Genomic DNA, 13319 nt, shown 5'->3' on the forward strand with positions numbered 1-13319 from the left:
CACCATCATCAACAATCAACATTTATTAAGATTATATTCCCATACTGACAAAAGTATGGCTGAGACATAAAATCTCCAGGTATTTACAATGCAGTTAGAGAAATTGGAAAAACATTAAAAAGGTAATGGAATGCGTTCATGATAATAGTATTCCTTATTGAAAGAAAGCAATTTAAAAATAAAGCACAATGATTACACAGTTTTTGTACATCATAAAAATGCTGAGAAACAGCACTGACATTTTTGAAATTAAGGCAATAAATTAAAAGTCAGATTTAAATTAAAAGCAAAAAAAATTATGTATGATTTTGATTACTGTTGATCATAAATATACCATAAATTCAACTGTGCATTACCACTGAATTTAATGCAAATACTGTTTAAATAATTCTAAACACAACAGAAACTAAGAATTCTTTAACTAATAAATTAAAATATGAAAAGCCTATAGAAGTTTAGAAAAATGGATAATTGTGAAGGTTAGTTTTATTTAAACAATGAAGTATACAGCTATTTTAAGCTCCTCTATCACTTTAAGAGCTTTAGTAGTTCATGAAGTATAGGGTAAGGTACAGAAAAATTAAAGACTAGAGATTTAGATTTAGAAAAGTGAGGATAAGCCCTGTGCTACTGACTTGTAAAAAAAAAATTCTCAGAGAAACCTGTTATGTTCGTGAGCAAAAGGAAAATGAAAAAGTTTGTTTCAACTTAGCTCTGACTTAACCTCATAACTGCACCTGTCAATCTGAAAAACAGGAATCCTTCTACTTACATGTAACCAGTAACTCCATTATGCTTTCAACATACTGGGCAAGATGTTAGATATAACTTGACTAAGTCTAGACTCATATATCAGCTAAATACAGTCAACCATTATGAAAACCACTTGAAAAGTATACATTTAAATATTTAAAGTCGAGGCATGAAGTTCCTCAGAAAGTCAAATTAATAGACTCAAAAATACATAATGGGGTGAAAGTAGGTAATACTGCTTGGTTTCTACACTCCTGAAGGGTTTTACAACTCAACTTCAGAACTAATCAACAGTATAGTTTTTTGTTGTTATGTTTCTTGTGTCTTTGTTTCCTTGCTCCTGAAAAGTTTCAACTTTCATTTCTAGAAATACAAGGTCATTTTCACTAAATGGCTATACTGCAAAATTCTTTAAATGGATACCACGTTACCTTTCAGTTTTACTCACCCTACCTATAGAATAGCAAACAATTCCAAAATTCTGTTGATACACTATTTTCCTATTATTACATAGAAAAAATATTCCTAAAATGAAAATGTGATCTTTATACATGAAATCCACTGATGCTAAAACTATATTAGGGTTCAGAAAGAAGCAGGCAGCAGAAAAAGTTTAAAGTAGTAGAAGCAAGATTGGTGAGGGGGGGTGGGAGAAGTGACATATAATTTGACCCTAAGAAAAAAAACTGTCATATATAAATGCATGCTTAAGATATCAAAGTTCATCCTCATCAATCAGCAGTTAGCTCTCTCCCCGCCGCCCCGACTCACCCCCTTCTTTGGTCTTGCAGTAATGCAGGAAAACAACCTGCTCCAGCTTATAGAGAAAACATCAACACATTTGTTCTAAACCCATCATCATAACTAAGCTATTTGACTCTCACACATACACAAAATTTAAAAATGTGAAACCTCAACAAGTACAGAAAGAAATTCTTTAAGATAATTTTAAAGAATTTTGTACCATAAAAATCAAGAAAATACATACAGAAAAACCAGACTTTGCCCCATTAAGAAACTCAACAGAACTAATAAGATGAATATTCATATGGCTTAAAAAGTCCCAGAAAGTTTGTTTTCCATCTCTGCTACTCCCCATTCTATTTTGTTCTTTAATAGGGGAAGAGAAATTTTAACTTCAGAAAACCAATAATCCGACTATTTTAATAGAGGTTCATAAGATCCAGGTTAAAGTTTACCTATCCCTTAAAGGTAGGACATGAAGTGATCACCAGCATTTAAATTTTTATACAAATGCCAAATAAGAACTAAATATTCCATTGTTTCTATTTTCTTAATTTTATGGGATTCAGAAAATTGATCTGGGTAGTCATTCTGTCCCTTACATACAAACACAAAATAATTTAGGTGCCTCGTTAATATTATTCAAAATCCTAGTCCCCTAAAGATCAGTGACACATAACCTACTATTCAAATACTAGATATCTGCCTAAGAGATCCATCAATATTTCAGAGCCAAACAGTTCAAAGGTTTACACATTCACCTTCCTAAAAGCCAAATGCCAGAGAAAATGACTAACCAATAAGCCCTTTCTAGTTCTACCAATAGGCAGTATCCTATCCCAAAGAACAATCTATAGACAGGATGATGCAATTTCACAGAGTACAGATTCATATAAATGTTACTGCAGAGAAAGAAAAGAAAATTTCTGCAAGGCAGGTAGAAAAAGAAACTGATTTACAAAGGTCAGTAGCACTTCAGCATGCTAGTATGTGTTTGTACTCTCCTCCGTGAACATAGGAGAAGGTGCTGCAATCATCTCACCGATGACACTGCTTTCTCTAGATTCCCAGGAATTAAAATGTGCATTAAAAAAAAAAAAATATATATATATATATATATATATATATACACACACACACACACACACAGGATTTGTACTAACTTCCCTTCTTTTATTCCTCAACTAATTTTTCAGTATTTCAGTATTTCTCTGTATCTTTACTCGACTTCTTCTTCCCTCCTAACTCAGAGGAAGAAACAGAGCTTCTCATTTCCAAGGTCATGACTCCATCCCTTCTCACCTCTTTTCATGGTCCAAATATAAAGAAGCATAGATGTGAACCTGTCTGTCTGTATACATATTCCTGTTCACATCATGTCACCATACTAAACACATTTGTCTGCATCTTGTTTCATTTTCTTTTTACTTTTGTAAAACCTTTAAAAATTGTTCTATACCAGCAAATATAGATACAACTCCATTTTTACAAACATAAATTTCCATCGTATTGACGGATAATTTCTTTAACTGATTCTTTGTCATTTGCTATAAATTACAATTACAACTTTTATTTATAATTATTTTTATTCACGTGCATTTACATATGAATAGTGTGTGTGCACACGCACGTAGGTCACAGGTGTTTGACCTGTTTAACAACAAATTACACTTTTGAATGGGATAACGTAAAATATTTCTAAACGCAAGAGGCACGGGAAAACTGCTCAAGAAAAGCTGGTAAATATGAAAGAAGCAAAATGCCTTAAGAGTTCTCAGGCCGACTAATTCTTTAACAACTCCAAAAGCTCAGGTCTGATGCTCAGGATGAGCATGTGACCAGGCAAAGACGCTAAGTCTTTCCATGGTTAATTTTGGAATGAACTGGGACTCTCAATTTTGGGTACCCTGAATATCTCCTCCCCTTGAGAGTGAACTAAAATAATGTTCTCACTCAGTTACATTTGCTGGGGGGTGGTATCTCTTCAAGGCACACTCAGAGCCAAAGTAAACAAACAAATTAAATCTAAAATAGAGTGAGAGGATAAGAGTAGGACCCTTTCAGAGAAGGATGGAAAAATAAACCTCCCATGTGATAGGATTTAAAATTTTCTTCAGAGTCTCCTCTGCTATTCTTAGTACCCAAACAATTCTATCCATTTTGTTTTGCCTCTCCATCTTGTGGTTTCTTTAAAAAGCAACATGTGTTTAATCAACCTATAATATTATTCAAATATCATCACCCCCGTAGCACTGTCTGGAGACCTGACTAATGGTGGTTAGGTACATCAGCATTTTCTGATTTATAACTTCACTGCTCCTTAAATCAAAGACAACAGAGCTGCTTCCCCAGATTGGAGCAAGGAAAGCTCTCCTGCCTTGTCCCTCTCATCACATCCCCTGTCTTGCTGACATGCTCTATTTGTGCTGCTTGTGTTCCTGTTTATGGCTCAGAAATGTACTTGTTTATAGAACCCGTTCAATGCCCTATTCATCTCCAGAAGCTAAGTGTGTTGAAATTAAAAGGCTGTGCTTGAATTTGATAAGTGAAATGATAGAGGATGGAAGGTCTAAACAGCTTTATCTTAGGCCCTTATAAAAGGCCCTAAAATTCAAACATCGCCTCTGACATTCTTCCTGCTCCTACCAAAAATAGATGGCAAGTTTGAACTTCACTGAAACAGCTGTTTCTGGCTATGATCAGTGTCTCTGACAAATAAAACCACACAGAACAGAAGGCTCCCTGGCCTGATCGCATCTCTGCTTCTCTTGGAGACCTTCCATTCACACCACAAAGGGAAAGGGCGAGAAGCACGGTTTCCCCTCCCGACAGAACCACTAGGATTTGCATTTCTCTTGCTACCCCAGGCCCCCTTCCGGGCGACAGGAGTTCAATACAGACATTTTCAGATCCACAAACTACTTTTACCTTACAAGAAAACCTTGAGTTCAAAGTAATCAGAGTAAGAAACACATGGAAGGTTTCATGTTATGTGATTAGCTTGTATCCTACTTCCAAATCAATCAGTCTGTTCCAAATCCCCCCCACCCCCATTCAGCTGCCTGCACACTTTGATAAACAGGTTATTACTGCCTTTCCTACTGGGTTACTCTTTCACTGCCCAACATGGAGTGAGCCATGAACCTCAGTGATCTTGACCTTTGAAAGGAGGATGCTTTTCTGTCTTGGTCACAATTACCCTCTTTGTTTCAAGTTGCAACTAATCTCCTCCTGTGCTGAGCTCCATAACTTGCCAAGGTCTCCTGAACTCTGAGTCCAGAACTTCTCCCCAGCTCAGGGTAAAAAGCACCCTGCAGGGTGCCCTTGAACTTCCACGCTCATCATTTCTCCATTATTCACCTTCTTCAGTGCCTCCCCCACCCCAACTCTGGCCCTACTACTAATTCTAAATAGCTGGCTCTCCATCTCCCCACCAGGCTTCACTTTCTTCTTTAAAAAGAACCAAGTAAGCTTCTTTCTCCCCATTTCTCCCCGTATGGTCTCTGTTCCTACTTTACCTTTTGAACTCAGAGGTTCCCTGAAACTCCCCCTCTTTCATAACTCTCCTCCCCATCACCAGTCTTCAGAGGAGTATGCAATTAATTGGGAATCTGAAAACTTAAGCCTACAGGTGTTTTCTTCCTGTGTTCCCCAAACTCCAGATTTGCGGGTTGTCAAATCCACTGGAACTCCCTCTACAGTCCTGCTCACTCTCCAGGGATGAATGTGAAGTAGCTCCAATCTTCTCTCTTTAAAAGGCAAGTTTATGTGTAAGGGGCCTTGCAAAGGGTACAATTTGTGGAGGCTGTAACCACAGCCTTGAATTCAAATGTCAAAACACCTCCCTGCTTATGCACGTACAATGGACAACAGGCTGGTGTTCTGCTGTCCAAGCTACTGTAGTTAACAAACATGTATCTAGAACCTGAACCATGCGGTACAGCAGGGACTGGCACAATATTGTAAATCAACTATTCTTCAATAAATAAATAAATAGAAACTAAACCAACTGCCACATATTTCTGTCACCTTAAGAGGGTTTAATAGCACAAACACAGCCTTGGCTCAGGGCAACCATGAAGTAGACTCAGGCTGTCTTTAGTGAATTCCACCCTCCACTCTCTGGGCCCCTTTCTTCTTTGTACCCTTCCCTGGTGCCCATCACCTAGCCCATTCTTACTCACAACTGGCTTAAGGTAGTAACAACTTAAAAGAGGATTTTTATACCAACTGTGGACGTCCAGGTGGTGGAAATGGAGAAGCTGACAGCTCAGCCTGATACAGTGACCCTGACGGGGTAGCAAGGGCACTGAGAGCGGAGGCAGCCTCCAACGTCCTTGCACTACACACCACCCCTGAGAGGGAGACTTCACTCTTCTACCTTCTCCCTCTCAGACTCACAAGAAGGGGACCTATCCCCACACTTGGGAAAATGTTAGGAAATGACAGAGCCATGCCCACAATCCTAGAGTATAACCATCTAGCCCCTTATCCTAGAGATTACTCTTCTTCACAGAATGTACCCCTAACTGAGATTCCAGCATGTTCTGTGTGTTGATTTCATGGTCTGCCTCCTCCACTAGAATGTCTACTCCACGAGGATGGGAGCCACAATCGGCTTGTTCACCAGTGAATCCTCGTGCCTGGAATAACTGGTGCCCTGAGAGCCCTCACCAGACAAGAGCTGGATGAAGGGACCAGTCTAGTCATGGTCATCTCTTCCTTTCAGTTTTGCAGATAATGGCTTATCAGACATGATGCCAAGATTCAAACTCATGGCGGGAAAATAGTTTACTTAAATCAATCTTCCACTCCAAGTTCCCATTTCCTCATCTCCTTGAACCCTGAGATGGGGAAGAAGGCAGGAACTGAGATGGAAAGGAGAAGGAGAGGAAGAGGGCAAAGGGAAGAAGGAAGAGGAGAAGAAAAAAACATTCAAAGCAAAATGCAGATACTGTTTAGTTTTCCAGGTATTTTCTGTCTACTGTCTAAATCATATGGAAGAGGAATCAGGCTCAACAATTCATAATTATCCTGTGTAACTAAAACAGGGCCAGGACAGAGAAGGTGCTCAACAAGTGACATTGAAGGAACCAATGAGTAAATAAATGAATTCATAAAAGTTTGAGAGTAAGGTAAATTAACAACAGCAGATTTTACTGCCATGTATCAACTCAGTTTTCAAATTAAAAACAACTCCTTAGTAAAGTGTTTTAAAGGTACAAAGTACTTGCCATTAGTTAAAATTCTTATCTGTTTCTCACTGACTGTTCCTGATGAAAATGTGTGAAGACAACAGTGTAAGAAGGTATGATGTCACTAATCCTAGGCTGATGATAAGCATTCACTCTCCAGTATAATAAACAATGTACCACATCATCAAGTGAACCCCAATCTTTCCACTCATATTTCATTTCAAATCTGAATGGCACCATTGAGAGTATTTTGGTAACATATAAATTCATAAAAATTAGACAATATCAATTTAATAAGACTGAAATTCCTGAGGAGGCTGCTTTGATTTAGCACCTAAACAACAAATCTAAATGCTTTGGAAATTTAAAGCCAAGCACTTTGGGCTTTTAAATGGCTCCAGCATGACCTGTCCCCAGTTTTATTTATGGAGACTCAAGTTCATTGTACAACTCAATTAGGGCAACAAGATAGTACATACTTCAAAAGAAATCCATTATCTCCTTGACTACAGAAATAAACTCACATTTACTACATATGTAAAATGTTCTCTACTAAGTCATTCATAAAGAAGTAATAAAGCCATGTGGTACAAAATGTAACAATACAGTATAAAACATGATCTAAATTTTAAAAAGGTAAAGTATGAAACAAGATACACTAACCTGGAAACATCACAGCTCCAGTACACAATCCAACAAATTTCCTACTCTGTTCTCTAGTCTTTATCACAATCACACAAACTGTTCTGGAGTAACCTTTCACATGAATGGTGCCACTTCACTGCTGAAGAACCTACAATAGTTCTCCACAGCGTTTGTAAAATCAAATCTATATTCCTTAACTCTCCATTATTTTGTAAAATCAAATCTATATTCCTTAACTCTCCATTATTTTGTCCCCAACTTCATTCACCTTTTCATCAGCTTTTATCATTCCCTCAAATAATATTAAAGATAAAAGCAGCCCACATTAATAACAACTAATGGCCTTGAACTATATTAGGCAATTAACCAACATTTTTCTATACACTATACTTTCAACCACTCCACAAGATGGATATTATAATATCCTTCTTACAAGTAAGAATATTGAGACACAGATAAGTTAGGTAAATTATGTAAGTTACACAGTTAGTCACTTGGAGAGCTAGAGTTTGAACTCATATCTGTCTGGCTAATGATTAGTGGAATCCAAAATGGGTACGGAAATGAATGAAGCCTGAAGACAATCGAGAGACCAGAGAAAGCCATAGGAATAACGGAGAACACCAATGAAATTTAAGAGCAGATTTCATGGGTACAAGGAAATAAGAAAGGTAGAAGGACTCGGGGTGTGCTTGCAGAATGAGATTTTGGGATTAAGGATTCCTGAGGGTAGCATGACTTGGCCAGGGGTACACATGGCTGAGTGGAATAATGATAAGAGCTCCTGAGAATGAAGCCAACCAGGTGAGAATTACAGCTGCCTAGAATGAAGGTAACATCTGAAGTGCAAACAAGATTGTGGGGCGAAGTTCCGTTTAAACAGTGTGGAGTACGCTATGAAGACGGATATTGACGTCTCCAAGGCTGTGCCTTCAATGGGAGTTGGAAGACTGTGGAAGCCTTGACAGAAAAACTGTTTGCAAGTAAAAAGAGCAATGGTCCGTAAGTGGCTCCAGAGAAACAAGAGGTTTTCAATATTGCTCCAAGGATCAGGATATAGACTATAGTGCGTGAAGGTTTTTACAGACTGATATGGAAGGAAATGTTCCTTCTTTTCCATTCATATATAAAATGAATTCCAAAATGTGAATGAATCATAGGCAGGTAAGATTACATGTGGCCATTCCCTGGTTTTCTTTAAAATGCAAGATGCCTGGTATTTGCGTGCAGTTATAGATACGCATACAGAATGCGATGGAATCTGGCACAGCCATAAATAGAGAGACTGGAAAGAACATTGGCAGAAGCACGTGGGTCGTTCTTGTCATATAACACTGCCCTCCTTTCAGCTTTCCCCACCTAGAGCTTCACACGTAATTTTCGATGATTCTGCAAGGACAGAGTATTTTAACATAATGAAACATAACTAAATTGCTTGAGACTGAACCAGATCATTCAGTGAAGCTTTATCACGTCCCCAGTAAGAGGATGTAAGTTGCCTTTTGGACTGAACATGATAAACCAAACAATGCTTTCTGAAAATTTCTCACTCATCATTTTGAAACTTTTTTTTCCTACTACTCATCTCCCACACAGAAGGTGGTTCCTATAACATTCACAATTTCTTGTAAGTGGTATTATTTAGTCTAAAAGGTTGTAAAGCACGGGGCACTTTTCCATCCATTATAGTATAAGCCTGCAAACCCCCCAAGCAAGTAACTGAATTTCACCAGTGTGTGTGTGTTCAGAAATAGGGCCAGGCACCTGGTCTCTATTAAGATCCTAGAGCCCTAGTGAACTTGGCCAGGCAGAGCCGCACCAGAGCCTCCCCGGACACCGGCCAAATGGAGAAGGGGAAGAGAAAGACTTGGGGACACAGATAAAGGAAGGAAGGTATAGTAAAGCAGACACAAAGACAGAAACACAGGAAATCTGGACCATCGATAGACAATATCCTGTTTAACCCTCCATGCGTCATAAAACCCAACACAGGGATGGTCATAAATTCGTTTAACATACAATAGAGTAAGTGTATAATATAAATCACAACAATATAACATTAAAGAGTCTTATTAGCATGAATCCAGCGCTTGCTTTTAACTAAGCAAAGCACAGTTAATAAAGCTTTATTTCAAATGGCCATGACTTCACTTATTACTATTAAACAAATGTGGAACTTAAATCTCAAAGTAATGCGGCAGAAACGGTGAACACTTTCAGCACGGAGGTGACTTTTAGCATACAGTTTTGGCTGGGTGTGAAAGAGATACAGAATAGTAGCAGCTTCCACTGATGGTCCTCTCCCTCTCACCTAAAAGTATAGCAGCTCTAGTCTACGAGGTGGTGAATGACTGAGGCTCCTTTTTTCTTGGGGTTTGGCCATTCCTATGCCATAGCTCTCCTCCCCGTGGCCCAAGATGACTCAAAACCACTGTAGTCAGCAGGGAGCAGGAAAAGGAGGGAGAGGAGGGCATGTGGCCTCCCTTTAAGGACATGATCTAGAAGCCTCACTTCTATTCACATCCAATAAGTCAGAACTTACTCACAAGGCCGCATCAGGTCCACGCGAGCCCAGGAAATACTCTTTACTATGGGTGGATCAAAATGGGGAAACATACAATGAAAGAAAGGAGCAAAATGAATTTTCGGAACACTTAACAGTCTTAAATAGAGATGACAATGGAAACTACAAAATAATTTTCACTAGATATTAATTGAAGTTTCACTGAGTGAATTAAGCCAAATTAGAACACTTTTCCTTAAAGGAAAAAACATATTAAGAGAGAAGCCAAACTACATTAAAGGTAGGATTGTATGAAATACTAAACATCTTTTAAAACTACCACCAAAATGGATATTTTCCCATTTTAGTTTCAAGCTCTTTTTAGCATAGAATAGAAAACACACAAATATGCATCAATAAGCTTAAATAACATTACTCTTGACCCCGGGGCGAAATACCCTCTACCTTTCTTTCCGTGATAAATTTAGAAGCAAAAGATGATTATACATAAAACATAAATTGAAGTTTCTTAAATAAACTTTCTCATCTGAACACAACCTACGTGGATCTTTAAAAATAAGCAGCAGGTCTAAGGTATCTTAGCCCTGAGTCCAGAAAAGGTCAAAGGAAGTTTTACACCACTTTCTCCAGGCACATTTCAAGATCTCACCTACATCAGCAGTAATGAGGTAGTTCAAAAAGGTGAGAAAACATTTCAACCACAATGGAACAGAAGCTTCTAGGGAACTTCTATGCCAAATTTCTAGACCAGAAAATTTAACATGAACAACGTGCTGCAATTCTTTTTAAGTTATAGTCTTCCTGCAAACAAAGAACAATTTAAGTAACAATCAATTTTTTTCTCCTATCCCCCTATATAGTAACTGCTAAAGAGACACTGTAATATCCCCTAATGTAATGATAAAATAATGTTTTAAAATATCATTTTTATAAAGCTCATGAAATATGCCTACTTCAGGAAATAGAGGTAACTTTTTCAATCTGGTTTTGGAGCTTATGACAAACTTTAGCATCAAATACTCAGGTGAAACAGATATAATGAATACTGTTTGTCTATACGGTTGTTTTCTCATAGTGAAGGCAGAAGATTAACTCCTACACACAAAACTGCAGCTGTCTTCATGATATGGAAGATCTCCTTCTAAAATCAAAATTCTCTATCTCTTTCTTCTCCATTTCTATGGGAATAAGACTCAATATCAGTAGTAATTCCTAACCCTGTGTCACTTCACAATTCTCCCAAACTATCTTTAGGGTGAAACTAAATTCTAAAAAGAAAATCCTTTCAAAGTTAGTTAGCATTTACTTTCGTTTAAAATTTCCTGTCACTTAGTCTAGCATAGTACATAAAAATTTTTAAGATACATTATTATGATTTTGGAAATATTTCTTCACATTTATTGATCATCCCCCTGTAGGAGAAATTCCTGCTGTTGAAAGCCATTACAAGAAGGGCAAATTATTTATTACTGCTGAAAATTTAAATCAATGCAGCCCTAATAACAGTACTTGAAATGCTATCTTCAAATACTGACAGTTTTGACTTAAAGGGATATCTCGTTTCATATGTAATTATGTAGTTAGCACACCTGTAAACCCAAGAACCCTAACAATCAAATGTAGTTGACTTGCCGCCATTTTCACTGGAACACTTACTCAGGAATTCTACTGCTTTAGATGTTAAGAAACAAGTAAGAGAGCAACAATTTACAGTTATAATCTCTACTTTCTACGACTCCACCATAATGCATTGTTGTCAACATCAAAACAACTTTTAAGACTGTCTGTGGGGCGGCCGAGGTCCCCGCGCACCGGTGTCCTCGCGCTCGACTGCGCACTCCATGCGGCCGCCCACCATGTCTGGACACTTTCTGCTCGCGCCCATCCCCGAGTCCTCCTCCGACTACTTCCTGCCCAAGGACATCAAACTGGCCGTGCTGGGCGCCGGCCGCGTGGGCAAGAGCGCAATGATTGTGCGCTTCCTGACCAAGAGATTCATTGGCGATTATGAGCCGAACACAGGCAAGTTGTACTCGCGGCTCGTGTGCGTGGAGGGAGACCAGCTCTCCCTGCAGATCCAGGACACTCCTGGGGGCATCCAGGTCCAAGACAGCCTCAGCCCGGCGGTCGACTCCCTGTCCAAGTGCGTGCAGTGGGCAGAGGGCTTCCTGCTGGTCTATTCCATCACGGACTATGACAGCAACCTGTCTATCCGCCCCCTGTACCAGCACATCCGGAAGGTCCACCCCGACTCTAAAGCCCCCGTCATCATCGTGGGCAACAAGGGAGACCTTCTGCACGCCCGACAGGTGCAGACCCGTGACGGCATCCAACTGGCCAACGAGCTGGGCAGCCTGTTCCTGGAAATTTCCACCAGTGAAAACTACGAAGATGTCTGTGATGTGTTTCAGCATCTCTGCAAAGAAGTGAGCAAGCTGCACAGCCTCGGTGGGGAGAGGAGAAGAGCCTCCATCATCCCCCGGCCACGTTCTCCCAACATGCAGGACCTGAAGAGGCGCTTCAAGCAGGCTCTCTCCTCCAAGGCCAAGGCCCCCTCCACCCTGGGTAGACCCGTCTCCACTGGATGGACTCGTCCCCTTTTTATCACGCATTCATGCAGCTGAGAAGACTGGGGGTCACCCTTTTTAATCACACATTCAGAGTTTATTTTTATACAAACTATTGGTTTTCAAGTGTATGTGTATTTCTGAAAATTCAAACGGTGATTGCCTAGAAGTTGGGTAGAGTTTTTTTTTTTTAATAAAAGATTTTTTTTAACTGTAAAAAAAAAAAAAAAAAAGACTGTCTGTGGTATGATCACTGTATAATTCATCAAAAATCATGACGGGAAGAGCCTTCTAATAAAGCCATTGAAGGCTTCCCTGGTGGTGCAGTGGTTAAGAATCCACCTGCCAATGCAGGGGACATGGGTTCGAGCCCTGGTCCAGGAAGATCCCACATGCTGCAGAGCAACTAAGCCCGTGCGCCACAGCTACTGAGCCTGTGCTCTAGAGCCCATGAGCCACAACTACTGAGCCCGTGTGCCACAGCTACTGAAGCCCACGCACCTAGAGCCCGTGCTCCGCAACAAGAGAAGCCACCACAGTGAGAAGCCCGTGCAGCGCAACGAAGAGTAGCCCCCGCTCACCACAACTAGAAAAAGCCCACGCGCAGCAAAAACACCCACCACAGCCAAATAAATAAATAAATAAATAAATAAATTTAAAATAAATAAATAAAGCCATTGAATACGTGTCCAAAATTGCCTAATAAGGTTGGCCCTTGTCTATACGACAGACGTTTAGATCCTTGTACTTCATTTCCTAGAGGAAGCAACATTTCCTATCAAAGGCTTTTCCTCTGTATGTAATACCTCCCCTGAATCAGCAATACAAGGATCTGAATGTTTTTCTTCTGAGAGGGAATGTGATGGTAACCTTGATACAGGGTCAATCATA

At 39.4% G+C, this 13319-nt stretch overlaps 2 protein-coding genes across 4 annotated transcripts in view; one reads left to right on the forward strand and one right to left on the reverse strand.

Moving 5' to 3' along the window:
- Positions 1-13319, reverse strand: part of CBLB (Cbl proto-oncogene B) — a 208714-nt gene that overhangs the window by 160163 nt on the left and 35232 nt on the right. The gene's annotated exons all lie outside the window — the stretch shown is intronic.
- LOC132491025 (ras-like protein family member 11A) lies at positions 11703-12580 on the forward strand. The gene has a single exon (XM_060099840.1). The coding sequence runs from the start codon at positions 11703-11705 to the stop codon at positions 12483-12485; it is 783 nt and encodes a 260-aa protein (XP_059955823.1). The 3' UTR covers positions 12486-12580.

This window comes from Mesoplodon densirostris, chromosome 5, assembly GCF_025265405.1.
Source record: "Mesoplodon densirostris isolate mMesDen1 chromosome 5, mMesDen1 primary haplotype, whole genome shotgun sequence".
Lineage (NCBI taxonomy): Eukaryota > Metazoa > Chordata > Mammalia > Artiodactyla > Ziphiidae > Mesoplodon > Mesoplodon densirostris.